Source organism: Macrotis lagotis, chromosome 1 (assembly GCF_037893015.1).
Source record: "Macrotis lagotis isolate mMagLag1 chromosome 1, bilby.v1.9.chrom.fasta, whole genome shotgun sequence".
Classification (NCBI taxonomy): domain Eukaryota; kingdom Metazoa; phylum Chordata; class Mammalia; order Peramelemorphia; family Peramelidae; genus Macrotis; species Macrotis lagotis.
In genome coordinates this window covers 141,380,116-141,393,912 of record NC_133658.1, presented here as the reverse complement: position 1 = coordinate 141,393,912, position 13,797 = coordinate 141,380,116, and the positions used below count along the sequence as shown (strand labels likewise).

General features: G+C 34.8%; 1 protein-coding gene and 1 pseudogene across 2 annotated transcripts in view; both read right to left on the bottom strand.

Moving 5' to 3' along the window:
• The window catches only part of LOC141504135 (disintegrin and metalloproteinase domain-containing protein 18-like), a 150,809-nt gene that overhangs the window by 73,289 nt on the left and 63,723 nt on the right, over window positions 1-13,797 (bottom strand). For both annotated transcript variants that reach the window (XM_074208967.1, XM_074208965.1), the window contains exon 5: window positions 12,029-12,105. In XM_074208967.1, coding sequence (XP_074065068.1) covers window positions 12,029-12,105 — 77 coding nt within the window. The remainder of the gene's footprint in view (window positions 1-12,028; window positions 12,106-13,797) is intronic.
• Window positions 6,317-7,179, bottom strand: LOC141496943 (intraflagellar transport protein 20 homolog pseudogene; annotated as a pseudogene).

Sequence of the window (13,797 nt, the reverse complement as noted above, 5' to 3'; positions counted from 1 at the left end):
GGGAACATCTGAGTTTCCCTAAAGTATAAGAAAAGCTATCACAAAGAAGAGGAATTAGATTACTTCTGTTTGGCCCTAGAGCACATAACTAGAAACAATGGGTAGAAGTTTCAAAGCAGTACATTTAGGGTTGATGTTTAAAAAAAAAAGGGAAAAAAGCCTTTGTAACAAATAATAGTATCCAAAAGGAGGCAGGTTTCTTGAAATCATGAAATGTCAAGAAATCTTGAGGTAAAGGTTGTAGAGACAATTCCTGTTCATTTCTATCCCATCCAACTGAAACTAAAGTTTAAAGGCTAAAATACTAACTTGTTTGTAGCAAAAGTCAAAAGTAATATCAAATTACAAAAAAAGCTAATGATAAAAAGACACAGTGTAATATCACAAAAGTTCCAACCTGACCTGCTATATGTCAGCTCTGAAAATGGGAAATGGACAAAAATCAAGACAAATCAACAAGCATTTATAAGTGTTTGTTATGTGCTGGGCAATCTGCTAAGCACTGATCATGCAAAGAAAGGCATAAACAGTCTCTGCCTTCAGAGAGGTCTATGACCATTTCTTATCTACAAACTGAAAAAGGATGACCTCTAAATCAATTAATACTGATTACTTTGATTTACTGTTTCCCTTCTTTAGGAAAAACCTAGTTTCAACATCTAAAGTTGTATAAATATCTCTTTAAGCTTAAAACTGAATACTGTTACATCATAAATGTGACTGATATAGATTATGAAAAAATATTTGAAAATGTTAATATTTAATGGGATTTATTGTTTCAAATTAGAAAAATAATAAAAAAATAAGAAGAATGAATGACTTAATTTTGGGAGAAAATTTTAGCATAACACTCTTAAGGGATCATTGTGATACTTTTAAGACTTCCTACTTGAGCTGTTTTTTTTTTCATACCCCTAAGGCTGGGAGGGAATAAGGGGAAGAGGCTGGCATATTTATCAATAAATACCTGAACCAGAGAGGGAGGAGGGGTGAGCCTGGATTTAAAAGAACCACAGAAAGAGAGGAAGTGACAGGACTCCCTATGGCTCCTAAAGCCTTCCTCGGCTTGAGACTAGGTCTGCCCCATGAGCCAATCCAAGCAACCTCTCTCAATATTGTACACATGCAATAAAAACAGTTACTGGCAAGACTGGAGCCAAGACTCACAAACTGAAAGATGACAAAGGCTTCCTAAGTAGCTTGGGAGGGGCTGGGGAGGCAGGGAACAGTACAAGTCATCAAGGTGCTACTCACGCTCCAAGACACCCAAAAGGCTTAAGAAGCAGACTAAGATGAATGCAGAACCATCCATGCCATAAGACTCCTAGGACAGGTTGCCCAAGGGAAACTTAAGACAAGAAGAAAGTAAGTGATGAGCATCAGGTTGTATATTAGTTAAGGGGAGGGAGGTTACAGGTTACAATTTCAATAGAGCAGTGAAACCCAGGCCAGCTATCTCCATCCTGTCCATAGTCCCACTGTTGCTGATTATTAAAGATTTAGAGATTGAAGACAAAAGATTTTTAAGGACACTGAAAAAGTGAATTCACAGCTCTCTGGGATGTTAAAACTGCTCAGGATTTTATTGTGGCAAAATATTGTTACAAAGTACATTGGCCAAAATTAGTGGGAAAAGCAGTAAGCACCCTGAGGATGAGGATAGGTCAGGTGAAGTCAGAGAGAGAGAGAGAGAGAGAGAGAGAGAGAGAGAGAGAGAGAGGCAGGCAGCCATGAGACTTGGCTTAATAAGGACATATGGGTTAGGGAAGAACCAGAGAAAGCCCTAGCCTTCTGGATGGGAGGCTGAAAGACACGAGAGCTTGAAGGGCCTTCCTATTTCCTATTAACTTCCTGTTAAATACCTCTCTATGGTAGGCTGGGCAGAGGTCGGTGCTTGGGGGGATCTTCCAATGGCAAGCTTCCTGTCTCAAAGGTTCTTGACGCCCCCAATTCAACATGACATGTAAAGGGAAAATGAGGACAAAATACAGACAACAGTATCCAGGGAGGCAGGATCTCAAGAGTGGGGAACCTTCACCCATTTTACAGATTTTTTTCTGCTACATTCATAATTCTCTACATCATTTCTCTACATCATTTCCCCACTGAAATTATTCAGAACCCAGAATTTTGGGGGCCTTTCAGAGTCCATTTGGAGATGAATGCATTGCAGTGAGGTCTGGAGAAAGATTGCTATCAGTACTGGCACAGGTGACTGGTATCCTGCAGAGGCTGGTCTTAGAGATATACAGCTAGAGAAATGAAACTCAAGGAAAAAAAAATTTGAGCAAGCAAAAACCAGAGAGTGATATTTTAAAAGAGCTGTTTAACAGAGGTCCAACAATTATGGAAAAAACCCTAGAAGGTATCTAAAGAACAAGAATTATACTTTATAATCCTAAACCAGGCTCAGAATACCTTTTATAAGAACATGGCTTCCAATATAACACAGATTCATTAATGGGTGCCACATTAAGTTGCAACCAAAAGCTCAAGAACAGTATAAACAAACGTACTGAATAAGCAAAACTGCACATGTCCAAAAGGTAATTTGCTACGAAATTTTCTTTTTTAGCTTTGGTCATGTTTTAGAATGAAAAAAAAATTCTAGTTGAAGAATGGATATCTCCTTTCAAGTAGTTAAAAAAAATAGACCAATAGGCATTATCCTGATATAAGCAGCTATAGTGATACTTCTTTTACCTTAAGGGAACTTGTTATGATAAAAAAAAAATCACATCCTATGTTAAAAGAAAAGCCAAGACAAAATATTTGCTGATTATTTAAGATTTAGAAAATAGAGTTCCAATGACTCACTCACATACTTAATATTATGATACACCTGAAATGATTATAGTAATTTGCTAAATAGAGTACACAGGGACACAAGGACATGTTTCTTTCTAAATTGGATGTCTTTTACCAGGTAGAGGTTCAAGACAATCCTCTCCCAATAAACCAGGTTCCAGACCTGCCAGTTTACTGCTTCAAGAAAATCCTATCTCACTTGGGGTTGAGATCATTTTCTCATAGGCCATTCACTCCATCTGCAATATTTAACACCAAACCCCAGATCAAATATCAATACATTGTAATATAGCAATTACTTATAACCAGAGCTTCAGGTGACATGTATCTGGGGACAGTGCTGTAAATGCAATATACTAAAGCAGACTTTAAGATGTAAAAAATGCAATAACCTCAATTTGCATTTAGAACATTTTTTTTAAAATAAGCAACTTTTTTTTGCAATGAACCCATTTAGCTATGTTTTGGGGTTTTTTAAGGGTTTTTTGCAAGGCATTGAGGTTAAGTGGCTTGCCCAAGGCCACACAGCTAAGTAATTAAGTGTCTGAGGCTGGATTAAAACTCAGGTACTCCTAACTCCAGGACCAGTACTCTATCCACCAGTGCTCTAGCCACCTAGCTGCCCCCCAATTATTAACTATGTTTAACTTTAACTAAACATCTCCTTTGGCTAGGACATTGCCCATTATCTACAGACTTCTCTATATAATTAGCTAGAGATTGCCACAGAGAAATCTCAAATTATCACCATTATTTATCTTCCTTGTGTCATACAGGTGCTTTTTTCTCAAAGCAAACAACCACAGTTTTATTCCAGTTTACATATATATTCTGTACATAAATTTGTTTAACTACTAGCCATCTTCAAAATATAAATTATTACTTTCAGAATTCTTTAAAACCATTAGAATATTTTAGGTGACCTTAAATTTCTAACATGTGTTATTGATTGAATAAAACAGTAATAAAACAACCAAGTTTTCAGTCAATTAACATATGAGTTATTAAAATTTTATGAAATAATATTTCCACCATCATATTATGTGTGAACCCACAGATCTATCCCAGAAGAGATCATAATTTTTTCTGATGTCTCCCTTATTCCCCCTTCAAAGCAATCATATGTTAATCCCAGGCTTTAACATTTCAGTACTCAAATAGTTTATATGTTCACAAAATAACTAAATTACAAGTTTGCAAAATCATATCACATAACTGATAAATACATCTTACTCATCAATAAGTTACCTTACAGTGGGACCACACATTTGCTATTTTTTTCAGTCATCTGTCAGAGCCCCCACAAAAGCTGTCTGAAGTTACCATGAGAAAAGTCCACATTCTTGACTTATTTAAAGTTAAACATACATTTATTAATTCATATTAAAAATAAGATTCTTATTTAAACATCTCATTCCCCTTAGAACAAGAGCAGAATGAATATCACACTATCTTTACACTTTTGTCTTCCATACCTCTTTACCCACATCCTCCAAAAATCTAATCTCATACATATGATACATTTAAACCCTAATGCAATTCTTATTTACGCTATAAATGCTAGGCAATGTTAAAGCATTTTCTTATTTTCAAATAACAGATGTTAAGTAGACTTTACTTTCAGTCATATACAGATATATATATATATATATATATATATATATATATTCCCTTCCATAAACACATGATGAGATAAAATTATTACAAACTTTCTTCCTTTACCAACAAAAGGCCTTATGAGATTGTTGACAATGTATCATCAATATTAATTTAATATCAAGTTTTTCCAGGAGAAATTATTAAATATCCCTGATAACATAATTATATATATATATATATATATTATTCAATATCCCAAGTTTCTTCACATACAATTAATCCCAATTATATTTTTCTTTTTAATAATACATATAAATTCTCAGATTTGTTACAGAACTTCCAAATAACTTGAAATTAAGAGATTAAATTACTCTTTGCTTTAGCATTTTTTCTTTTTAACCAAAATTTACCCAACCCCCTTGTCAGAGGAACTTCTTGAGGGCAGGATGTCTATATTTTCTAAACTTTAAAATCTAAATTAACATGAGTTGAATACAGCTGTCAATCAATAGTAGGCTAACAAAAACTCAATTCACAGGTGAGAACACTTCACAAACTTGGGACTTACACACTTTCAAATGTACAAATGATATTAAAAGTCCCTAGTAAAGGGGGAGGCTCAGATCCTAACTCCATTAATTACTTCATTTTAAATTAGCCTTTCTAAAACAAATTCAAAACCCAAACTAAAATCTTTTGGATTTTGCATTTAATTATTAAAACACTAACTCAAAAGTTTATAAACTGATTTAAGGTATTATCTTGAATTTCCTGGGTACAGCCCATGCTAGAATGCTTTAAAAGTGTAGTCATTAGTGATTAGATTTCAGTCAAAAATTACAAAGAAAATTTTCCTTTTGAAAAATCATACTTTTAAAAGAACTTTTTATTGTACTTTATATGGGTTAATCTTCTGTGCAAGAGTTTTCAAATTTTTAAATATATCACTTTGCTTATGGTGTTATTATGTCTCTAAATTTGATCAGCTCTGATTATTAGCATGGACAAATTCTTTTATAAAATAAACATTGGAAGATTGAAATTGTATTTTTGAGAACAAAAATAATGAATGGGTTAAGAAATTTAAGCAATTATAAATTTAAAGCTATGACTTATGGAATTCATAAGTTTGTTTCATCTAAAAACATAATACACACACACACACACACACACACACACACACACACACACAAAAGGTTACCTTACCTCATCTAAGGATGTAATCATATGAGAGTTAATTTGGAGATTTAATATAGGATTATTCCTAATGATACAGGTAAAGACAAAGAAAAGAAAAGTCATGGTAAGACATTGTCATTTGTGACAAGGGTAATTTAAATAGGAATGTTCTCCCTAGTTAAGGCAAACAGATACCTTCCTATACAAAACATCTTTTGTTCAAAGAAAATGATACTTAAAACTTTGAAGCAATTAGGAATTTGTGTATGAAAAATTTACTGGGGCAGTGAAGTGGGGCAGTGGCTAGAGTATTATCCCTGGAGTCAGGAGGACCTGAGTTCAAATTCAGTAACAGATAATTGCTATTTACTAGTTGAGTGATCTTGGCAAGTCACTTAATCCATTGCCTTGACAAAAAAAAAAAACAACTTATTGGGATTCCTTTACAATACTTAAAAGTAGTTTACAATTTAGTTTTGATAAATTCCAATTGTTAAAGATTTACTTTTGCTTTTAGACTGAATAAGATAAAGATTTCTAACATTTTACAAGTTTCCAACTAATTTCACATAAGTTTGGTGATCTGATCATTTGCCATCAGGAATATTTAAGCTGCTTTTTTTATGCACATGTGGTCAAGTTTATTGGAATGATAGGGGTTTGTGTGAGAGATGGGAGTTGGGGGGGTTTGTGAGTTTGGGGGGCGGTTTATAGGGTTTTTACTGTAAAATTCAGTTTATTTCTAAAAAATAAATTGGTCAATAAATTCATTTTGTTCTGCTTCTACTTTACACAAAGCTTCATATTCAACCCGATACCTTTCTAGCTGCATTTTCTTCTCTGCTATTAGAGCCTGGAGCTGCTGTTGCTGGGCCTCTCTTTGTTTTGCTATGGATTTACCTAAGTTACGTGCTCCGATTGCCTTCATCTTCTCATTTTCAGCTTCTTTTGCGAGTTGGTCAACAAGCTCAATTAAGCCACCTACTATTTTCTGAAACTGGCCGATTTTGTCCACAAAGTCCTTGCATTCCTCCTTGAGTTCTATGGTCTGCTGAGTCACCTCAGGGTCCAACACTCCAAGCTTGTTCAGCTCATCAAAGTGCAGGCCTGCATCGGACGGGATGTCCATGGCTGCCGCCGGGCCGGCCGCGAGGCAAGGCGGGCGCGGGAGACGGCGGCTCCCCTCCGCGGTCGCTGGCTGCCTCCGCCGCCCGGAGCCGCCCGCTCCCGCCGCCGCCACGGCTACAGGCCTGTTGACTCTATTTATGCTGCTTTTAAGAAATGGGTAACACTTTTTAAAAAAGGGAGATCTGGAGAAAAGTCTTTGATTATTCTCTGGAAGTTTTTATTGGGAGAGCTGGCCACAGCTACCAGGAGTAGAGCAAATTTCTTGGGTACCTTTGTTGGGGAGCATTATAAAACTATGTCAAGCATCCCATCATATGTTTATAAAAGAGAAAGAAGAATATATTAGAAATTGGGTTGTTATAAATTCAGATTTGGTTTAATTTACTATTGACAGTGAGACAAATTGGGGAAAATGCATTTATTAACATGACTTAAAGCAAAGTTACTGCATCTCTGTTACTTCATATGTTCGCAAAGTGCCTTGAATGGAGCAAACACTATATATGTTAACTATTAAGTGCTTCATGTCTTCATATTTTATATTTTATATAATGTTTTAAAATTATAAACAGAAAATATTATAACATTATAATGCCAATTGTGACAAGAACTTGTTTTTGAATTTTCTGTATAAAGTCATTTGGACATGTATTTAACTGTATTGAAGTCACCTTATTGGTAATAGGTTTATTTCATGTTTCAAGTAATTTTTTTTGGTTATATTGTGTTAATTGCTATACTTTTGTAAAAGTTATGTTGAACAATTTTGGAGTATAAGTTAGGAGCTAAAACCAAAATGTTTGAAAAGATTGTTTTAAAATCAGCTATGCTATTTTATCTGCCTGCTAGCCCTGCCAAGTAGATGTTTTTCATCCTTGCCTAAAGTTAAGAAGAATGGCATCTACAACTATTTGGTTAAGTGTAAATTATTTGGAGCTATTGTAATAAAACTGAAACCTGAAATTGATAATTGATTGCTCTGCGATTGAGACAATTTGGGGTCATGAAATTTCTAAACAATAAACTTTGCTTGCTGTAGATTTGCTGCAAATTTATATACAATATAGAAACTATTTCTGATTTGATCTATTCATTACATCAAATTTAAACTTAAAAAGGCAAAGCAAGTGATGAATTTTAAGTCTAATTTCTTATGTATGTTTGAATTGGTAAGCTTTAAATTGTTTGTTGCAGCTCCACAAGAGGAAAACTGTATCTGACCTTAAACTATTATGAGCAACATTTGCCATCTGGGTAAAAAGCTCCAAGGACTAAAATTGATAGTGTTCTGAAGTTTGAATGCAGGTACTACTGTCTGATGGCTTATCAAGTCAGTAATCCACCATTCAAGAGAACTGTCATAAGCTAATGTCACTAGGTGATCCTAAACTGGTTCCAGTGGAGGTCTGTGTCTGGGAAAAGCTAAAAGGATGACTTTTTGTCTCAGCCCAAAGTGGACCCTTTCTGGCTCAGTTTCTCATTGTGTTTCCTGCCAATTTATTCCTGAGTCTGGCTATGAGGTAAAGTTGCTACTACATGGTTGTCTGTCGACCATGATTTTTACCTGAAATCAAACAGAGCTAAGAATGTGAGACCCTGCTGTATATATGCTGAGTCATCAAGGACTAGTTTGTTGTGTTTCAGCTTTTTCTCTTTTTAGCAAATTTCCACAATCAGAAAAAAGTAAATAAAAGGCATAAGTGTGTGCACAATATGCCTAGTACCACACACACTGTTCCCTATATACTAAAAAGGCCAATGCTATCTGAATTGGGGCACTGCCACAATATATGCTAAATACCCTGATTTTACCATCAATTGCCAAAGTCATGGAGTATTATTTGAGTATCTACACTTCTCTATGTTGTTGTTCTTCCACTGTGGATACAGGAGGTCCATAAGATGAACATCTCTCTAGGGCCCTTCTGTACATAAGGCTCCTGGGCTTTCCTCCTTGCTGACCTAACTCACACAACTTGATTTTTTTTTGCTAGTTTTTGGTCCCACTGTTTAATCTTGTCAAGTTTGTCATTTCCAGGCTCCAAGCATACCATCTGGAGATAACCACTCATGAAGGGTATCAGCAAATTTCAACCACTTTCTTGGAATTTGTAGATCACCAGTTTAGATTCTTCCCTGAAGAACAGGTCTGAAATGCCTCTGCATCCTCATATCAGCTTGAAGCAGTTATGAAAAATGAACCTTCAGTCCTTCCTCACATGAAAAACATTTTATTCCATATCTCTTTAGAGAACTCTTGCTAAGAACTTTTTTACTTTTTACCTTTTTTTAGAGTGCCACTGTTGAAACCATGCTACTGCTTTTTTCTGTGGAAAAACATGTTTTCCATCTTACTTGAGGCTCCCCTGGCATCCAAAGTTCAACTGCCACCTACTCACATCCTTAACAAACTTCCCTGCAAAATAATAGCTACTAAAAACATATTGTTTACCTTATCTTAAATAAGGAGACTACCCCTAACCCCTCCATTCTAGAGCTCCACCCTAGCTGACTGTATTCCAGTGCCCAAGACAGTCTTGAGACAGTGAATTCTTTCTCAAACACTCTGCACCAAACAGCAACAACTCTATTAATGACTTTTGACTAAATAATATATGCTGGTATAATACACAATAATAAGTAATCTTTTTAAATTGACATTTGAATTATAGAGATTATTAGGCATTACAATAGTAGGATATTTACAGGAGATAAGTAATACAACATCCTTTCATTATGTTAATAAAATCCTCATAAAAGGGGAATTCAGGGAAGATGTAACACATAATTTTCAAGACTGGATTAAGAATTTTGCATGAAAAATTACATTGCTAATTGTGGTGTGTGAAATTATTTTCCTATTTGAAGAATCTATCTGATAATTTTAAGAGAGAGAAAGATTCATTTTCCCATTCAGGGCATCATGATATTAACAACTGAAATTTTCTGAAGTTCTTATTTCATATTCTTCTTGTGGTATTTTTATTTAGTTTGTATTAAGACTTCATATATCTTCTTGGAACCTGAGAAGCAGATCTAGGAGGAAAAACCACTTCCTTAGCATATGGCTTGCTCCAGAAATGTACATCTTACTTCCTACAATTACAAAGCAGATTGAAAGAAATTCACAGCATGAGGGGCTACAGTACAAGTCTATATGAAGGATTTTGTCCTTTTTATCCCATGTACCCTTGCTTCTTCTGTACCAAAGGAGCCTGCCCACACCAAATTTTGTCAATGCAACAACCATAAAAAAAATAAGGCTTTAATCTATATAACAGTCCACTTACTTTTTTGAATTGCACTAAAATTCTATTACTGTTATCAATCCTAACACTAGTGCCCAAAGCCCTCTCTTATGACAACTGGGTAATGAATAATGCAGTCCTAGATTTCTCACTGGGCCCCATAGATGTTAGGTCTGGTACCAGCTCCACTAAAGCATCCCCAAATCATGGGTCCCTATTTATGTCTACCTATTTTCTGGTATATACAATAAAGATTATACAATCAATAGAGTTAGCAGATGAAGTTATTCAGCATGCCCCTGAAGAAATGTTTGCAGGCTGGTATAGATATAAAAGACTGGGAATACAACTCAATATCTTAGATGAAGATTCCTTGTCATTTATTTGATCATGATTCATATACCACCTTGCTTCCATTTCTAAAAATTTCAGTATAGAAATTATGTAAATAATTTTAAATAATTTTAACCCTGCAATCTCAATCAGTATTGATTACTTTGCTCTATTGTAGGATTGTTTCTATTGTAGGATTGTTTCCCTTTTTAGGAAGAGCTAACTTTAACAACTAAGCTAGCATAAATATTCCTTTAAGCCTATTTTACCTATAGATTTAGTAATAGTAGATAAGTTAGTAAGAAATATGTCTGTCAGAATAAAATAATCTGTGTTAAGTTAGTTATTAGAGGACTCTTTACTAAAAGTTAAGTTCCCCTTCCTGGAAGCTACAAGGTAGGGGACTGACTTCTAGTTTACTAACAAAAAGTTCCATTTTACTAAGTTAATCCTTTTCAGACCCTTAACAAATACATTTGAGAGATCACTAAAAAATACTTCCCACCAAAAGTTCACAGAATGACGTGAGTTCTAAACCAATAACATATTAAATCTAGCTGTTATCCCAACCTAGAAACTCCGTTATGACTCCAACAAACCCAGAAGCCACATGTAACAAATCTATCCACTTTCCTATTCTTGTAAATCTTATGAATAATCCTTAGTGTAATTAATATGTATTAGCCTCATGAATAGCGTTTCTCTTTTTTTATTATAAAAATCTAGCAGTTTTTTGTAAACCTGTCAAATTGTCTTTAATCTCTCAGAAGTTAGTGACCTTTATTTCTTGGCAATATCTGACCTAATTGTTAAATCTATACAATTAGAAGTATTATGCCTCAGTCTTTTTCCTTTTAGAGACAAATAAGAAAACTAAATTTTTCTAAGTTTAACCAATACAATAGTTACCACAACATGAAGGCCTAAAAACCCAGAAACTTCCTTAGGCAAAAAATACTTGATTTTCTTCAAGTGATCAGATTTATAAGAACAGAGGCGTGGGGGGGGGGGGGGGGGCGGGGTGCAGGGAAATAGCTTCAGATATAAGTTCATATACAAAACATTATAGAGAAGGAATATGGCAGATTCCAAATAGTATCAAATCACAAACCAAAGAATAAAATAAAAATTCAACATAAAGCATATGAAAACTAAAAATTAGTCATTCCATGAATATTTATAGATGAAGTTAAAAAGAGAAGAGAAAATAGATGTGAAAAGAAACACCTGCCAGAATTTCTGTAGAGATTTATTCTGATTCCTTGTAAAAGTTGAACTATCAGATTTTTACCCTAATAGAAAAAAAATGATACAAAGGGGAAATGGCATTCAAAAATCTTAAACTGAGAAGAACAGCAGACCTTCCAAATACCTCAGTGAGGAAATGTTTGCAAATAGTAGCAAAATTGCAAATGTACTCAGGGAGTGATTTCTAAGATAATTCAAAGACATGACAATTCCAAAAGAATGGAAAAGATCATAAATGTTATTATCCACTCTTTTCCCTCCCAGCCAATGTGATGAAAAGTGTGAATAAAATTATAAATATATTTAAAAAAAAGAATAGAAGAAAGCATAAAATAAAAGAGAAATAAGGAAACAGGGGAGACAATTTCATACATTTATTTTCCCTTCTATTTTCCTCTATCTTCCATGTGGTTACTAGCCACTAACAATTTTTACAAAAGTCTTTTAAGTTTTCAAGCACAACCACCTAAAGAATATGTCATGACCTGAGTCCAGAACAAGTGTTGAGAGTCACGAGTGAATTTGGAAAACCTGCAACATATCCATGGTAATTACACTGCATCTGAAAAACAGTACACACAAATAAATAGTTTTTTTCTATCTAAACACAATTTGTCAATCAAGTATGTCATTATTTTTCAGTTATTTCAAATGTTTCAAAAATTTCAAAGAGCTGACAGTCACACAATTGAGTCATAAATGGATCACATGTCTGTCAGAAGAATCTTATATTGATGCCTTATGTTGTCATGGAAGTAACCCCAGGTTCTCAAAGGCTAGCAGAGCCATGCCCTCAGAGAATATAGTCAAACTGCAAAAAAAGTATTGCATATTAACCAAATAACATGTTCCTTTCAACAACCAGCCTAATAAGCAAGTATGGAAAGGCCCATTACCATAAAATTGGTCTCCAAATGATGAAGAATTTTGGCCACAGCAACTCATGAATGCCATTTAGAAAGGTGTGGATACCCAAAGAGATCAAAGAAAAAGGAAAAAAGGCTTATTATATATGTACAAAAATATTTATGGCAGCTCATTTTGTGGTGGAAATGAATTTGAAATTGAGGGGATGCCCATTTAATTGTGGAATGACTAAGCAAGTTGTTTTATATGATTGTGATAGAAGAAATAAAAAGCAAGATGTCTTCAGAAAAATCTGGGAAGACTCTTGTGTGAAATGACACAAAGTGAAGAAAGCAAAACCAAGAGAACAAAGTACACAGAAACAGCAAAATTGTACAGTTACTGATTAACTGTGAATGAAAACTATTCTGAGGAAAAACAATGATCCAAGCCAGTTCTGAAAGTCTTATAATGAAAAATGCTATGCTTCTCCAAAGAAAGAACTGATGGAGTCTGAATGTAAATCAGACCATATTTTTTTATTGCTCTAGAATTTTTTTTTATCTGTCTCTACTTTTACAACATGGCTAATATGGCAATTTCTTTTATACGATTTCACATGTATAAACTATATCAAACTATTTGGGCTTGAACAGAATTATGGACAGAGGCAAGATGGTGATGCTAAATAGAAAGCTCCCAACTTTAAATGAAGCTCTACACAGACACTAAAAAGAAGAGTGAAACAAAGAGTGAAACAAATTCTCAACTCAAGATATTATGGAGGAATGACATTAAAGGTTTGACTCTTCTGAGTAAAAGGGGAATATAGCCCTGCAGGAGAAGTAGAAAGCCAGTGGAAGGTTCTTAGCCACAACACAGTTCAAATCTGGGCTAAGCAAGCCAGCATGGCAGCAGGACAGCAGTGAGGGTCCCAACCCCGGCTCAAAAGATGTAGTTTAAACCCTAGGAATGCTGGTGCAACAGGCAGTTGGGTTACCCAAAAGCAGGAAACAAATTGCTGAATAGGCAACACCCTAGGGTTAGAATAGGCTACCCTAAAGGAGGGAACAAATCTCTGCACAGGCAAAGACTAGACAAAGTAGAGCCAGGGTTACCCTAAAGGCTGGAACAAATCACTATATAGGCAATGCCATAAGCAAGCAATAAGCCAGGGAGCAGATCCCAACTCAAGCACAAAAAGGCTGAACTGTATCTGTGCCCCAGAAGCAGAGATCAACTAACAAAAAAATTAACAAACAAAGAAACGATAATCATAGATAGCTACTATCCTGATAGGTATAAAAAAGCTATCTTAGAAGAGAAAAATAGTGACAAAATGTCAAATGTGAAGCCTCAAAGGAGTATATGAAATGCCTCAAATCTAAAAAAGATTTCTTGGAAGAGT